Source organism: Anopheles marshallii, chromosome 2, assembly GCF_943734725.1.
Source record: "Anopheles marshallii chromosome 2, idAnoMarsDA_429_01, whole genome shotgun sequence".
Classification (NCBI taxonomy): Eukaryota; Metazoa; Arthropoda; class Insecta; order Diptera; family Culicidae; genus Anopheles; species Anopheles marshallii.
In genome coordinates, this window is record NC_071326.1 from 14964714 (window position 1) to 14982968 (window position 18255).

At 44.1% G+C, this 18255-nt stretch overlaps 1 protein-coding gene across 1 annotated transcript in view; it reads left to right on the forward strand.

Annotated features, from left to right (window-relative positions):
• The window catches only part of LOC128709757 (uncharacterized), a 104674-nt gene that overhangs the window by 77377 nt on the left and 9042 nt on the right, over positions 1-18255 (forward strand). Inside the window, exons 3-7 of the mRNA XM_053804776.1 lie at positions 1328-1557; positions 4622-4668; positions 5483-5604; positions 10700-10777; positions 11639-11695. Of these exons, the coding sequence (XP_053660751.1) occupies positions 1328-1557; positions 4622-4668; positions 5483-5604; positions 10700-10777; positions 11639-11695 (534 nt within the window). The remainder of the gene's footprint in view (positions 1-1327; positions 1558-4621; positions 4669-5482; positions 5605-10699; positions 10778-11638; positions 11696-18255) is intronic.

Sequence of the window (18255 nt, forward strand, 5' to 3'; positions counted from 1 at the left end):
TTGCTGTACTTCAGATATGTGGCGACAGACTTACTTGAGTTGGGATGTGGCGCAATTGAGAATCATTAAAGCACAGCCAGAAAGCTTTGTATTATTTTTTAGCCCTATTTACATCAATTAGATGAGATTTTGTTTTGCGAAAAGACTGATTAAAACATTCCTCTCATCAGGAGTTCCACCGGTTTCATAAATGTTTCGCAGAACTCCTTCCACAATCATTGCTGTATACATTTTCAGCTCACCAGTTGGCGAACGGATAATTGACCGCTTGCCCAGTTAGGTGTGGCCCTGGTTGTAACTGTCAGCGTGCACCGACGTGAAAATGTGCAACCTGTCGTAAATTGCACTCTAATTGCCCTGTTTGCCACCCAAATCGAATTCACCTGATGAGTTGTTGGTTTTTCGAAGCGATTTTTTTGGTTGTTGTTTAAACATTTGCAGCCGTTTTGGGGGGAAATGCAACGCAACTGAGGGAAATTCACATCAAAATGGTTTCGTAAGTGGTTGTGAAGATGCCATTGCGATTTGTTTTACGTTGTTCCCTTTTTTGTTTTGTTCCGTGACTGTGTGGGGTCTCGGTTTGGTCTTCTGTTTGAGGTAGGGATTTGAGATTTTCTACCGTAGGGGGAAGTCCAAAGAATGGACAAGGGTTCCGTGTAAACGCATCCTCATTGAACCAGTTGGTCACACCGATCACCAGCTGCGTCTCGGTATGTTTCAGAGGTTTGCCGATCTTAATGACAGGGTGAATTGCTGCCAAACAACCAAACGGCAATCCCTAAACGTTCTTCGTTTTAGCGGAACCGAATACCCACATTCACACACACACACACGTGCATCCCTGTGTTTAAAGTTACAAGCGACAGACAGAAAGAAGATGTTCTACGTGCTAAAAAGATTACCCTTGTGCCCCAACGATCAAGCGGGAAGACATGTGCAAGGAGTGACACTTGCTTGGCCATCGTTTCTTTTGTGTTCGCTTGCTGCACAGAATGCAGCGGAACAAATCGTGAAAAAACAATCAAAAGCGACAGCTTTAATTGTTATAATTAAATTGCACAACTCTCTCGCCCTCTGTCTCTCTTTCTCCCAGCGCAATCGTGCTTTACGACGGGCCCTTCTGGATTATCCTTTCGCGGAAGCGGACTTGTTTTTAGGGGCTCGAAATTGCTCGATCCCTCCAACGTTTGTAGTTGTTAGTGGGATCTTTATATCAGGATTCTTTTTCTATGCCTGCTATGGTATCGTTTCTCAATTAGAAAAGAGAAACAAACGATTGCTTTTGCCAGTGAGTTTTCATTTGTTCGCTTTTCATCCTCCATTGTAGCCCTCCAGCTGTTTGTCCGATAAGGAGGAGGACGAAATTTATGGATTCGGGTACGGTGTGTTCGCTCCCCGGGTGGCCAGAACGACCCTCCAGTCGCAGCAAGCGCAGCAAGGGCCACAACAGCAACAGCCGCAACAACAGCAGCAGCAGCACCAGCAGCCACAACCCCAGCCACAACAATCACAAAACTCCGCCAATGTACCTGCCAACAGTGCTGCTGTTCAGCAAAGGTGAGTCGCAAAAGTAAAGCGCATCATGGCATTAGGCAGTTGGATGTTTTTATTAGTGTTTTACTAGTGTAGTTCATTTTAACGTCACGTTCAAACTAGTTTTTTTGTATAAATAATGTAGTGCATTTGAAGAATATACTTTTATTTATTACTTTATATTAGAACTTATATATGTTAGTAATTTATGATTAATTATGGACGTTTCAAATGCAAAGTGGCAGTTCCGACTATGATTGTTTTAAGTATTTAAAGTCTAAACATCAAAAAGGAAATCAATTTACAAATAAATGATCTCGTCAGGTACTTGCTTAGTGTACTGAACACCTTCATGCAAAATTCGAACAGACCTTTTCTAGTTTTTTTTAGAATTTCTAGGACCCAACTTGCTAAAAACAAACGTTGTTTAGAGATAAAAACGTGTTAAAACTAGTGATGGGTCGTACAACCCATTTCATGGATAATACTGGCGGGAGTCTTTGGGAATCAATTTGATTCCATGTGTGTTATTAGTTCGAATTCGATCTATAGGTGCTACTAGATGTAGTGGGTTTGACGATTTCAATATCTTTAACAACGTATGATTGACTCGAACTGTCGAGTGCGACACCCAGTCGTCGCTCTGCTGTAGGTCCAAGTGATCCACTATTACGTGTGACGTGTCACTTTGAAATATTCGTCCCTTTTGTTTTACAGTCTTAATGGCAAATAATGAAACATTTATATATATATTTTTTTTAGAACGGGCAAGGCCTATATGACTTATGTACCACTAATCCGGATAGTCAGCCCTTGATATGGGGGATTGGCACGGTTGAGATTTTCGTCCGGTCCGGTCGTGTGAAGACCAGCGCCGCTACCATAATGCCACTGGGTAGCCCCAACAATGAAAAATATGTAAAATATTAAATTTTGTGAAAAATTAATTTTGTTCTTTTTCAAACTACAAATGGTTTCTTTATTTTTGCATTAATTATCAAATATTCGTGGGACCGGGTGACCGCCGAGAAAAAATAATTTAAATTAAAAGAATCCATTTATCGAGTAATTCGATGGCTTCGATTCCTAAAAACATTTTAGACTACAAATACTTGAATTTGGAACGTGGTTTACTCTTTGTAAGAAGAATACCACGTACAGAAAAAAACGCATCACGATCAGGTGCAAAAGCCGATCGATAATTGGTTGCGTATTGATTTAAATAGGCATCGTTCACGCCTGACAAGCATTCATTGAATTGACTCCTAAGTGGCAACAGTTTGATCCGGAGCGTGTACCGTTTTGTTGTCTGCCTCCGGGCCCGCTTGGCACGGCAAACGGGTATCCAACGGTGGCCCGTTCGCCGGCTAGCATCCGATTAATGCTCGAAAAAAAAACTACAAAAGGCCCAATAGTGCGGCGAATCACACTCGTGGTGCTCTGTCATCAGACGCACGGAAAAACGGGCACCAACAATACGCTGAACTACCATCCCGAAAAGGTCCCGAAAGGGGGCAAGCGTATCGATTATATTGTAATAAATTATTCATATTTCGTATTATTATAGATGCATGTTTTATCGCAAATGCTATGATTGTTTATTGCCGGCCGGCCAGTTTGGGAGGTGCCCACCCGGGGATGCAAGCATTGCAAATGGATGTGCACGTAATGGTCCTCCCGTCGCACCGTCGTATGGACCGTTTCCCTTCCCTGCCGGGATTGCGTTTCATGATCCGGGAGCGCTTGTTTTATATCCGTTCCATATTCAATAGGCAAGGCCGACGCGACCCACCAATACCTGACCGGCATTCTGGCTGCGTTTCGTTTAATGCTGTGTGAGCAAACGATAAAACAACGCAACGAATGCCCGACCGGTAGGCTAGGTGCCGTACCGTGGTTTTCCCCATTTGTTTCGGCATTCTTCTCGTTGTGCGTGTGTTTGTGCGAGTGTTTTGTTGCTAGTGTTTCGCGTATCCTTTGCAATCAATTGCATTTTCATGGCTTTGCCAATCGGCAGCGCTGAATGTGGGGCTTTAGCTTTCTGTTTTTCGAACAGGCACATTTTTTTCCCGGCACCCGAAATTTGGGAACGTTTCGGGCGGTGGGGGATTTCGGGAAATGTGGAATCGGTGAAATGCTGAAATGGAAATTCGAAGCCATCTTTTCATTAGCAAAATGGCGGAAAACAGAATGCCCGAATGAGTATGATCGTTTATTTAAGGTGTCACCATTGGGGTTTTTGCACACAGCCATCGTGGGTCCGCTTGGAGCGGGTGGGCGAGCAGGAGAGTTAGCAGGAAGCGGGAAAGTGGAAAATGTTTTTCCCCGCGCATCTTGCGGCCACGTACACCACCCTTAGAACCTTACGAACCGGAATGGGTACTTTTTGTGCAGTTCAATTATGCATGCACAGGGAATAAAGGGTATCGAATGCACCGAGTGCTTCATGCCAAAATTGTTTGCAGGTGTCGACAGTTCTAATCGGAAACTTTGGGGGAAACAGTACGTTTGGGGTTTTCGGGAAAATTGGTGAATTATGGTTTGATTCGGGGCAAACACCCGGAACGCTTCGTATGAATGGTGGTATGTTATTTAATATATTTTATCATAAATAATGGAACAGGAACATGGCGTAGAGTTTTTTTTTGTTTGGATCCAAACTGAAGATTGATATTTATTGCAGAATCTAAATCAGTAGTTAACTATTCCTAGATTAGTGAGTAGTTGAAGATATTCGAGATATGCAAATGTTGTTGAAGTGTAGGTAAACTTCGTATTTATGTTTGTATCTGTTGTATTTTAAAAGATTATTATCTTCTACATCTGACTCTGTAGATAGTCTATCCGCGTCATCATACATCCTCTCCATAATCCACCTTTAACCCTGGCACGCATGACGTAAAGTAGCATCCACTTATCTTCTCCTTCTATAATTGCTTCACCATACTTAGGCTCATAAATTGCTTCGTCACCATTCGCCAACTGATTGTCCTACCTTCCTACCTGCCCAACTCACTCATCGATCGCTTGTGGCAGCAATCGTCGATATGCGAATACTGATCGTAACTATTCCTCACTTTACTTTCAGCTGCCTCAGCCCACGCTCAGCGTACTTCTATGAATTTCCCCCAACGGGTAAGTGTCGAACGCTTGAAAATAAGGTAGCCTTTCCGTCCATCAACGACACCGCCACTCAATCTCGTGCTGAAATGTGCTGATGTAGCCCTGCCAGGTCCCAAAAAATGTGACTCAAGCACCTGCCACCCCATCCGATCCCTCCCATCACATCTGGCAGGCGGGATCCATTCACTTTAGCCACTTTATTCCCCATTACGAACGGTGGCTGCGAGAAGCGGGGTTTTCGGCTGTCTAATTTAACGCCAAATAAATCATCGCTTCCGCGGCACAACAACAAAACGCCATTATAATTGAGATAAATTATCCTAAAAATCGTCGTCCGCGCGTATCATCCTCGTTGCACGGTTTGCACTTTCTCTTTCGCTTCATTCATCTCGTTCGCTGCGCGATTATTTACGCGAACGCGTGTGACCCCCAGCCACGGACGGAACGGGGCACAAGTACGAATGGGCCACCGAAAACGACCAACGGAAAAGAGAAAGGAGACGGCGCGTGGAGTCCTGTGTCGTTTGTGAACGTTTATTGGATAGGCCCGGGTCGCAAGTGGCTCGTAATCATCGGATTATGTCCACTCGAACACAGAGTCGGAAGAGCGCTAGACTGTTTTAAAATTGTGCATCGGTGATGAAAATGTTGCGTTGTTTTTTTTTTGTTATTGAATCATAATAGAAGCGGATCATAAATGTCCTTAAAAGTCCCTCCAAAGAGTCACGCATTTTAAGTTGGATACTTGTATTTAAATCTTTCAGATTGTTTTAAGCAACAGCAGTAGTTTATACTAATAATTTTCTTTACCTCACAATTACTCTAGATGGCCGAGAGACCAGCAAAAAGCGGACGACTCTGGCGAGGCTCTTGAGAGGACTAAAGACTGTAAATAGGCGTGATAGATCGAATCAAAACACCACCGGCGGCACTGCAACGCAGTCAAGGGTGAGTAAAATGCAGTGCAACCAAAATGCACAAAACTGTCCGTTTGGTTTGCTGCAAAACAGCCACTCAGCCACCGTGTTGTGTACATACACAACAGCAAAAGCGAAAGATCTTTCCATCTCCGGTCCGATGTTATCGATTTTTATTTGTCTTACTCATCAACGTGCACCTTTACCCTTTGCTTAATTTGCATCAACCAAAGGTTGAAGGTTATGCCGTGGCGGATGTTAACATCGCATTGCGTTTACGCACCGTGTCACCCCAGCCTTACACGTATTTTAGGGCTAGAAGAAAAAAATAACAAGGGCAGTCACCGGGACGGCGAAGTAAACAGGACGCCACATCCGTATCGCCATGCATTAGTAATAATTGCTATCTGTTCATCTTGCAGCTCGCCACCCTTTTACGGTACTAGGGGGAAAAGAAATGTTCCCTGTTGTCACTCGGTTGGCAGGAAAATGACTGAATTCCTGTCAATGATATCCTTGAGACGTGAACGGTACCACACGAATATACAGCATATATACACGTACCCGAACGCAACCACTTCCCGGTGGGGATGTTTGGGCGCACGGATGCATGGAACCGTGGATGCGAGTGCATCTACCCTGCGCCGTGGGGACCTCCCGCCGCAAGGGACCGGAACCGACCAACCTTAAGTTGTCGAAGGAACGGTGCGTATCGACACCGGCGACCGACTTGGCCGGGGGTACACTTGAGCGTGTCGCCTCCGTGTCTGGCTTGTGCTGAGTAAGCACTCAGTCAAGTGCCCGGCTTAAGTGTGCAGCTTTCGAGTGGTTGTTGTGTTGGTTTTCATCGTTGCCTTCGTTGGCCGGTTCGGTCGTCTCATCGTTAGTTGGCTCTTTGTTACGACCAGACGGAATGCAACAACTTCAGCACGTATCATGTCACATTAGGGGCAGCATTCTTTGGCGCTTTCGGGCAACGATTGGATGCACATCTTTTATGTGCTTAGTCACACAAACACACACATACCCAGCAATGCAAACACACGGCTGGATGGGCATGACGAACAAGCGAAGGTGATGCACTGTTGCAGTTTTAATTGCTCTTTGTTTGTGCGTGCATCGGTGCAGTATGGTTTATCTCGCTTTTTTTTATCGTGAGTGAGTTTTTAAACACATACATACACAACCTTTACAGCATTGGCTCAGCTGTGCGGAAGGCATCAGTCTCAAGTTCCAGAGGGTTTTCCCAATTGAAAGTGAAAGGAAATATGGTTTTATGAAGGAATTTTCGTGAGATTTTCGTCCGCCGTAACCTTAAACTTCATGCACAAGGGGTGAAAGTTGCATATAATGTAGGGTAGGTAAATAACAGAGTGCAGTGGGTAGGAATACGCTGCATTTAAGAGTGAAAATGTATGCCGTGGATGTACTTGTTTTGCGTTCACTGCTTTTGAAGCACTTTCGTTGTATAGTCCTTCAATAAAGCCCTTGGATTCATGAGTCATTTTGGGGGTGATCTTCAGATATTCGAATAATGGTCGACAACTTACCTGTTTGGCGGTAAGCAAAAAAAAAGAAATAGCTTTGCCTTTTGCCATGTTTTCGAGGTCGCATCGGGGGATGTCCTTATGCCTATCGTTTATGAATACGCCACTGGTACTCCTTCGAGTAGCTCATTAAATTGCTCATTCGTGCAGTACTCCACGGTCGTAAACTTTTGTTTATTATTAAATAAAGTTGTGGTTTACAAAACGGATGCAATACATGGCACCACTTTCCATTCCGGTGTAAGCAAACAATGAGCTTGCATTAGACGAACCCAACGTTGAGGGTAAAATTAGTCGTATCTTCGTTCTTATCGATGTGAAAGCATCTTATGACTTAAAAAAAGCAAAAAAGAGAACAAAAATTCTTCACCGACCCAACAAACAAGCGTGCATGAAGTGAAAAATTCAATCTAATTAAGATCTTCATCGCGCCTCACTCGTTCATCATATCAGTGCGCTATCGTTCTCTCTCCCCAATGGCTGGCTGGTTCGTATACAGCGCCCGTGGTTTTATGTCGAAAATCAACATTCCGTTCCATATTTATGTGGCCCGGTTATGAGATTGTGGTCGTGAATAAAAATCTCAAAATTATGCCTCCCCTGTTGCTGGGCTGTTAGATAACACACCAACCGGCGTGCCGTGCCGGAAAAAAAAACCAAAAACCCAAAGAACCTCACCTTCCTTACGGTGTGTTGAGCTTCAAAAAGGAACGAAGCATTATAAGTGTGTTTTGTTCACCATTTTTGGAGACGCTTTTTTGTGTGCATTTTTTGACCGTAAAGTACGGGAGGAAAAGGGGCACGCGCACACATACGTGGTGACGATAGCAATCATAATTATGAGCGCTTTCTTGGCTGGGCAAGGCTAGAGCACGGGGCCTCGCCGTACCGTCGCGGTGTCGTTTGAGGTTTACTCCTATCGTTAACCCTTTGCATTTGCGATCCTTTGTGCTGGTGGGGGGGTTGGATTTTTTTCATCGTCCTGCAGCATAAGACCGATGTGCGACGGTGCGATGACACCGTTCGTTTGGTGGATATTATATCGCGCTTTCACCTTTCCCAGGCATCGCAAGCAGGAGCTACCTGAGCAGCGCACATATTATCTGCGGGTTCACCCACCCAGGTTACAACGTCAACCGTAATATATTTTAGTGTTTTGTGAACTTCGTCACCGTTGTGTCCTTGCTGCAATGGTTTATGGTGAAGGCGAAACCCCGGGTTGGATTGTATGTTGTGTTTAGGTAGAACTGTTGATGAAACTGCTACGGGCAGGAAACAAAGGCAACAGTTCTGTACCGGGAGGGAAAGGGAGACAAAGAACGTTCCACCCCGGCTGGTTTAATGATACACGTGGGTGCTGTTAAAAAGGAGCGGGTAGTTTGCTGATAAGATTCCCACAGCTGCTGACCTGATGCTAGCGAAGGCAAACGGCACGTTACGCTGTACGGGCGTAGTCGTCGGTTAAGTGTGCTTTTAATTATTTACCACTATGAAGACGTACACACGGAATGGAAGTGAATGATTCGTGCTAGACAGTCATGGTTTACAGAAACATTTTATATAACTTGTACTGTCTAAGAAGTTTATATCACTTAGATGTTCAATCTTATTTAATGAGATCAGTTTTAATATTATGTTGATGTTATTTTATTCTTTCTTATACGAGATTGTTATTTATCTTAGATATCTTTTAATTGTTTTGACATAGAACTTTTTCATCGTGAGCTCTAAAATATTCCCGATTTTTGTGATATCTCACCATTGTTGACAATGACGCGTTGCTAGATGGGCAGCAATCACTAACACGGACATAAGACCATTGTTCGGTTGTTTCATCCTTCTCGATGATGAATGCATGGTGACGGAGATGACGGATGAGCGTTGTACATCGCTTTCCCGTCTCGACGGACGACATGATGCGCAACGTGAATGGAGACGCTTGGTGGTTAATTGTACCGAGAAAGCCGGTTAGAAAAAGACGCCCAAAACCAAGACTCCCATATCTCATCACCCTTCTTGGCCGTAGCCGCACATACAGTTTGGTCACAATCCTCGGCTGTCCATCGGTATGTCTAGCCATTCGGTTTGTGTGGACGGTTGACTTACGACTTACCCGGGCGCACACAACCCGCTGGCGGATGGATTTTGTTGATTACTCTCAAGTGTTTCTTCACCTGCACTTCTGCCGAATGCCGATCCGTGCCAGACGGATCAAAGACGACATCAAAATTACCACCAGACCTGACCGGACGGCGTCTGTGAGGGGTTTTTGGGTGGGGTTGGTTAGGGTTTTTTGCCGTCGCCCTTTTTTTTGTTCGTAGCATAATGTTGATGAAAAGCCTTTCGGAATGAATGACGAAAGGCCGAACAATGACGGTAAGAGATCCACCGGATCCAGGCTCAGTGCACTTTTAATGGTTTTGTGGAAGTTTGTGAAGAAAATAATGGTCTGCACTGTTGCATGATGGTCCATATGGTATGGCGAAATAACTCAAATCGTTCATCGTAGCGCTGTTCGATGGAGACGCCTGGTAGTTTTGTTTCGGAATAGTGTGCTAGGCGCAAAATACTTTGCCATATTATAAGTAAAAAGTGAGTGAAAATATTATACATGATTAGTTTTATATTTTAATGCAACAGAGTGTTCCAATTTTCATAAGAAATACTTCTTACAAGAAAAAATAGAAAAAAAACCCGCTTTTACCATTTGCTTTGCTTATGTTTTTTCCCTGCAAACGAGCAATAATAACTTAATTTAGCAACTCGTGCTGGACGACGAGAACGGAAGTGCACGTAAAGTGTTAAAACCCCTGACAAAACAACAATCGCGTGCACCAGCAATGGTCAAGGGTGCAATATAAAGTTAGCGTTGGCAGAAAATTAAAAGTGATTCCACACGAACCGTTCGTGGTGCAACGCGATTCATCAACGCCGGCGAGAAGAGGAAAGAAAAATAAAAGATGGAATAAATGGACAGGAAAACTGACACGATACTAAAGACCTGATTTTCGGTGGAAAACAAATAGCCTTTTACCCCCGGTGCTGGCTAGCAAGTGGTTACCCAAAGATGGCTGATGGACGAAGAAAATGGCACCCGTGCTTAAGTGCAACAACAGCAAACAGAGAAAAAACACATCCCGGAAAGCAGCCGGTGGCAGAAGAATTAAAAAATACGTTTAATTTATTATGCAAATTGTTCAACTTCTTCCAAAGCCTGCATGCGGAAAAAAGGAGTCTCCGTATTTGGTGTTGCCTGGTAGCCCCCGGAGCCCCCCCCTCCCCACGAAGGTTTCCGTTGCAATGAAGGTGGGAGCTGAGCTCTCTTTTAGACGGTGTGAATCGTTGCTGTATGCTGGCGCGCACTATTGTGACTGCGGTTTTGTGTGCCGCTTTGCGTCATGGCGCACTTCCGGCCAATGGCTGTTGAAAAATCGCCAAATAAAGAAGTGTTCTTTTGCGCGTTGCTGGTGGTGTGCAGCAGTGGATTTTAGGTGCTCTTCCATTATTTCTACTTTAGCGGACACTTTTGTTTTTTTTTTTCTTTCGCACTCTGATTGCATTCTTGTTTTCTATCCACAGTCACAGAACGAAAGACTGAGACACTTCCAAATGAATGGCGGTGGACCGCAGCCAAGTTTCGAAGAAACCATACAGAGGGTAAGTATAGACAGGGAGCGGTGGTGACTTTTCCGTTTAATTTCCATTCGACAGCGACCGCGTTATTAAGCTTGCTACGTTTCTTGTTGACCCGTACGCGCTAGTGTTGGTCTTCCCTGTTTTTTTGAGGAGGTTGGGAGAAAGTAGTAAAAAATGTTCCGAAATTGCTTGAGTTTGCATTTTTTTTCTGTCCCGCGTGCACACCTTTGCCATTCGGTTCCTTCCCACCGGCTACCAGCTCGTTTGCGTTCAACACGTTTAATTATTTTTCAAGCTTGTTACCTCGTTTCGTAAAATTAAAACTCACCGCTTGGGGTGTGGGCCCACCAGAATTGCAACCGGAGGTAGGAGCACACGGCTGAACAAATCGTCCTGGACATGACGAAACGCAAACTCTCTAACCACCAGCACTAGCAAGCAAGCAAGCAAGCAAGCCATGAATGAACGAACGTGCAAGGGAACGGCAAATGGAATTAAAAAAAATAACACACCAAACTACTCCACCTTCCAGCTAGGGGTGGAAGGAGGAGAAAGTGACATTGCGCCACTTTGCCATTTTGACGGCAAACTTGCAGTGCAGTCGAGCAGGCACTTTAAACTTTTCGCCAGCTCATTTGTTTTGCACGGCATTTATCGTTAAACCGGTCGTCTCGTCTCTTCTGTTTAGCGTTTGTTATGCTAGTTTCGGTTCCCGTTTCTCTCGCTCTCGCTCTCTCCGGTGCCGTTTAGTGTTCTAATTTTGTTTGTTTGTTTCTTTTTTTTCTCCTCCTTCCACCATTCACCGGATGGGGCTCCATTTTTTTGTGGCTCCATCTTGTTGGGTTTTTTTCCTTCTCTCTGTTTCCCACACCTTGCGTACAGCTAAAAATACAGGAAGCACTACGGAAGAAGGAAAAATTTCAACGCGAACACGAAGAGGTAAGTCCGTTTGCTAGCGCATGCTACTACTGCCACTAACTGCTAGAATTCACTTTCTTGGTTCCCTGGTTCTTGTTGGTTTGGTTTTTTTAAATTTTCTCTAGTAATTTTGTAAGTTTCACCTCCCTAGACTAACGCTACCCAGCCGTTCCTTTCTGCCAACTGCACCGGCGAACGCAGCAAAAGTTATTAATTTTAAGTTTTGTCCGTTCCTTCACACTTACCGTTGACACCGTTACCGGACGCTTTGAAACCATGCATCATCTGGGTGGCTTTTGGTGTTTATTTTTGGCCTCAATTATAAATAGTTTGAAGTTTGGTTGCGTGGTAAACTTGTTGTGTTTTGCGTTGCCATTTCGTATTGCTTTGCATTCGATTGTGGAAAAAATTGTGAACAAAATTACTGCGGGTAATACGCTAGTACGTCTTGGCTTTTTGTTTTATTTTCCAACACATCAGCATGGAGTGTGAATGATGAATTGTTTCAAAATTTTCCTGGCCGCACCAGATTTGCTTGGTTTTGTAGCGTGAATAATCTCGTGAAACATTTGAAAGTTTTTGTTTTATGATACCAAAGCTATTATCTATCGGTTGATCAGTTTACAAACCATCAGTGATGTAGATTGCTTCATACCATCAATCCCAATGCACTTTAAAGTTCGATAAAAGAGGATTCAAGTCAATATTGACAGTGTATTTTTAATATTATGATACTTTTCTTGCTTCATATTAGGTTATCATAAATAATAGGTAAACATAAATTCATGAACTTAAAACTCAGATTGCATAAACACTCAGATTCTTTAGGGTTTGTTACATTTTTATGCCCGCGAAATATGACCTTTATCCAAAGAGCATCAGAATGGCAGCACTGTGTGTAAGTGAGCCTACAATTTATGCGCAATTAATAAAAATCATGTACAACATCATCACATCAGTGAGATTAGAGAGTAGCAATAAAGAGTAGATAAGCTATGAAACCTACACTCTTCATTTTATAATTATGTTACGCTGCCTTACAAAAATCAAGACACATTAAAACGGAGTCTATTTTCATGTGGTCAATTCTGCGTCACTGAGCGCACAACTGTAAACTGATAGCCAATGGCATAAATATTGCAGAATAATTTAGTTTTTTTGCTTTTAATTTACCGTCCTGTTCGTTCCTATCCTTCTAAGCGTTTTAATGTTTTAAACAGAAAAAAAAATCAAAAATACCCCCCATAAAAAACAACAAAGCATACCATCATACCACGATGCTTCACGTTTTCTTTACCCATGTTTGTTTTTTTTTTCTTCTTTCTTCTACCGCTTTACGCGTACACTGTACTACTACTACTACTTATCCTTAACTAATCGCAAACAAACATCGAACACGTGCCACGCCGCACGCCGCAGCGAAACTATTCCAACTCCAACTCACCGTACTGGATTCGCAGCGATCAACTTTAAGCTTTTGCCTTTTTCGCCCCCACCTTTCGAAGAAACCGTTGTGCAGCTTAGCACACTTCGCTGGGGGAATCATTTTCTACCGATTTACACTTATACACACACAGCCCCGGCACGAGGGTGTTGATCTTTGAGTGTTTGTTTAGCAATTGTAGGGTGGCAGGATGGAGATGGAGTATCTTTTAACGAATAAGTCGAACATGATTGGCAAATCTAAATTGCAAAACCCGGTGATATTCATAGAGTGATCGGCATTTAATTGTAGCAACTGTACCACCAATCGGGCAGTATAGCCATTGTGTGTTTTAGAGGAGAAAACTCTGCATTAGGTTCTAAAGTTTCCGCAACACTTTTCTCACCACGTTTAATCCGTAACCGACTTTTAGCAGGTGTATAGCCGTGTTTTGTCGTCGTCATTCGTTGTCGTTCTGTAGGAAAGGATTGTACTTGTAACCGCTGGGTGTGTGTGTGCGTATGTGTGCGTGTGTATGTGTGGGTGTACTTGAGTGATTCAAGCGTAAGCCGAAGTTGTTGAGGTTAGGATATGATTGTAGCCCAATTTGAATCCACATTAAAATGGTTTTATTAAATGTGAATCAAACAAATGATAGAATAAAATGTAACCAAAACTACCATTACATCAGTAAGCTTCCTGCCCTCTGTATACAAAACAATAAGCTGCTTAAATATGCATTTAATACGATATAATGAAGTAAGTAAATCCAGGCCACTCAGTTGTTATCGCGCGGGAGAACATGGTGGCAGGTGCACAGGATGCTAATGATCAGGTATTTTAAACAGTTAAAAAAAGAGCTGCATTAAAGGATTAGTAAGAACCAAATGTGCTGCAATGTAATAAGAGCCGGAAACCGCTGCGAAACCTTTCGAGCACTAAATTTTCCACCGTACTCACTGTGCAGCCCACTGTTCTCAGCCCCGATCTGGACGGGATGGGTTGCGCAGGGATGTTGAGGCTCACCCGAGGCGCGTACGGTTTGTGTTTATGGCAACCCCATAGGGTGGAGGTATTTTGTACACAATTTATTACCACAAAGCTCGTTCCACTGCTCACACCGCCAGCACCCTTCCGATGTACCATGCCCGTTGGCAACCATCCTTGCACTAGTGCGCCTCGTCGATTTCCGTCGTTGTTAGTGATTTTTGTTGTATTGCCTGCCCTGTGTGTGGTTCGATAGTGTGAAGCCCCCCGGTAGACCACTGTTTGCACTTTCTCTCGCTCTTGCTCGGTGGAAAATAACCTTCCGATTAAGTTCGACTAGTGTGTGTGTGTGTTTGTGTGGAAATACACTTTGCGTTCCAAGTCCCCGGCGTGTTTCGAACCGTGTGTGCCAAATGTCCGAAATGCCCGACCATACCGTAAACCTCGTACTAGTGTAAATAGGAATGATCAGCTTAGGGTTATCGCTAGCTAAAGGTAGTGCCTTCAACCCCACCGGGTGGCCCCTGGTACCTATTTCCCCCGCCCGAAAAAAAAACTCCCAAGTTCGCTCCGCAATGCGTGGACGTCCTGCTTGCTGCATGTTGTGCATGCCCAACCATGTTCACTAGAATCAGTAGTATCGGGTTTTTTGTGTTGGTTTGGATCCCGTTTCATTCGTTTAATCCCGGTTTGCTATCGACCATCCGAGCCCATCCTCCACGTTTGATAGTGTGTTTTCATGAGTATGTATGTGCGTGTGCGTGTGTGTGTGACCTCTTGCAACCAACCTTCAACGTGATTTGGTTCGCATTCCCCCCCTGCCGGCACACAGGCCATTTGGGTAGCAGCAGATTTGATCTCATAATGAAATTTTATTAGAATCCATATTCTCTCATCGCCACCGACTCACGGTGGCTCCTCGAGCGATATGTGCTACATCAGGACCGGATCCTTTCGCCATGTACCGAGTGAGTGGCGTACGAGACGAGAGCATGCAGGGGGAGCGCGTTGGATTTCAATTTCGTTGAGCTGTTTGCTAAGCGTACCCGGCGAACGCATCTCGGAAAGGGAACGTTGGTGTCCGCGCGATGGTTAAATGGGAAAGAAAACATCTCGTTTGAAAGTTTTGCAACGCGCTCCCGTTTCGATATCTCTTGTGAATGATCTTGCTTCAGCGTGGCGCGTAAGTGCTGACGATGCAGATGCAAAATTAAACGTATGATAGTAGAAACGCTCTTTGGAACTGTGGTGCAATTACTTTTTAAGCCAATCGTTTGGTGTTTTTGTTTGCAACAAATCAAGCAAACTGTACCCTTTTTCTTATTAGATCGTTAAATTTACAATGAAGGTTGTCCACCAAGGGTCAGTTAAGTATTGCTTAATTTTATTGAAATCTTAATCTAAAGTTTTCACATTAGTGTTCTCAATTCACATTAGTTTCGAGACATTTTGATCTTTCGAGAAAGGGCACCGTATATCGGGTATACTAGGCCGAATTTCACAGACCTGTCAGCCTTATTATTAAGAGAGTAGCGCACTGTATAAGTTAAAAGGACTGTTTAGCTTCATAAAATCTGTAAAATTTCTACTTTATCCTTCACTTCATATAAAGTTATGGACGTTCTTCGTTTCAAAGTTAAAGGACAAAAAATGAAGCAAATTCCAACCTTATTTTAATTCGGACTTCAAATATCGAATTGTCACAAAACCCCGTTATGGTACTTGATGGAGTTTTGTGATCAAATTCTTTGACATAAAGGATTCATTTTGAAACTAATATTAAAAGCCTACGTAAGATCACAGGAAACTTGATAGATATTGAAGAAAAATATCGAATTGTTGAGTTTTTGATAAATGCGGCTTCTGTAAAGTCCATCTTGTGTAAAGTGTCCCAAAAAGCCCCTTTTTTTAGACCTGTTTAAAAAATGGTTGGTTTTCGATTTCTCATAGACATAAATCGAACATCAGTGAAGATATACAAAGCTAGTCTACTTCAATGTCTTGTTGACTCTGCTGTTGATACTATCGCACCGTCGTACTATAACAGTTTGAAAATCAAATTACACGTGAATTTAAGGTCTGCATAAAACATAAGCCTTTCTTATCACCATGAGCAATGCGGTATATCAAGATGACGCTGACCTGAACGAAACCATCGCTCACGACGGCATCACAACACACAGCGTAACATTTACCGCTTGAATCGAATTGATTGGCCGATAATTGAAAACGCACCAAGCAAAACGTAATCAACCTCGGCTGCGTTGCACGGGTGTCTCATGATCATGACAATACGTCGTCTTACTTTTCGCTCCATCTACGCCTGGTCGCGATGGATGGCATGTCCGGTGAGTGGCCAGCTTGGACAAAATAAAGGGAAGATTTGATTAGCCCGGTTGGTTGGTCGCTATCGGCGGTCTTCCAAGCACCGTTTCAGACGTAACCGGATGACGACATCCTTTACCAGCACGCACACAACAAACACGACCGGGCAAGGGATACGCGTCTGACCTCCGGTGTATGTTGTGAACCCCTTGAACGTGTCACACAAAGGGTGACCAGTGTCTCGCTATGTGTCGCACTGTGCAAACATAAACGTAAAACGTGCTGATAACTGCACCAAAGTCAACCGCATTAAATCACGCTAGGATTGAATTAATCTCCCGGGAGTCGTAAACCTGTGACTCTCTGGTTTTGCAAGACAGAGCGTGTTTTGGCTTGCGAAGGTTCACAGTGGTAGACGGCGCTGTACGGGTTTTGCCAGCTGTGTGTGTCTATGTGCGAGGGGTGAAGCAACTAGTTCGTGTAAAATTCACCTAGCATAATTTCCTTTCCACGACGGTGGGCACTTACACCGCGCGATGAAAGACCAGAAAAAGGAAAATGCCTTCATTAGTCGCCATGGGGTAAAATGGCGTTTCATACCGCACCCGAACCCGGGGGGTTGGTGTACGGTTACACCGAAAAACGGTCAGTCGCGTTAACCACCGTTGCGGAGTCAACGATCCGGTGACTAATCTGCAGCCGACGGTTCGGTGTAAATGTTCGGAAATTATTTATGGAAAAGTGTAAACCCCCAAAATATCTACAACGAGGTGGTAATAACAACGGTGTCTCGGTGGATAAGCCGGGCTGGTCTTTCGTGGCCTTATTTATCGTCACTGCTTGCCACGCAGTACAAACCGGGAGTTGCAGTTGTTTCCTTGAAAGTTCAGGGTACACAATGATTTACGGGCACCGAGCGGCTATTTTTCCACGGGAATGTTTGACTGCAGTCAGCAAGTGCTCGAGCGTCTGGAATATTAACCCATCGCTATGTGTACCTAATCGTGACCCCAAAATCGCGCTCGTATCTAGCCCTATTCTACAACCATGAGTTGGTCACCCTTGAGAGGATGTGGTGGTTTTATGGTGCTGCTGACGCGAATAATTAGGTTTGTGAGCCATTTCTCGGTGAAACAAGTCGATCGGACTTTCGGCCAACAATTTAGCCTTGTGTCCGAGATAACCGTCCCAAGGAAATGAGGGATGATAACGTACCGAAAACGTTACACCTGAGGATTTGTAATATAACGAACGCAAAATGTCCCTCCGCTTCACATCCAGACGAGGCCATTAAAGTCGGGTCACGGCCGGAAAAGTTCACCCGCGGGTCACTCGCTCGCTGCTCGGTCCGAAACCAATGTTCGAATGGCCAAAGGGATCCTGTTTGCCTATTGCGGTGGTACTTTGCACGCATCCCATTGTCTGAGCGAAGCGCAGGTGTCCCACCGGGACAAACTGGGGGCCGCCCTTCATCTTTCATCGCGAGGCGTGGGTTTTTGGAATATGAATTAGGGCATTATGGTTTGCAAATTACTTGACTTACCGTTTTCGGTGTCCCTACGGGGCGCCCGGGTGTTAGGCAAATTTTCAATCATTGTGCAAGGGAAACTTTTTAATGTCTTCGCACCGTTGCAGCCAGCTGTAATGAAAAATTAACTATGCAAAGCGTGGCAAATGCTCGTGCGGAGAATGTTGCTTGCCCGTGTGATCAGACACTGATCGTTTGCAAGTGGGGGAAAAGTTGTTTTGTTTTTGGTACTGTTGTGCTAAGAGGTGGAGGTTTGAAGCTTTAAAGCGATATTAATTTAATAATTCTTTGCCATTGTGTGAATATGTAACCTTCCTC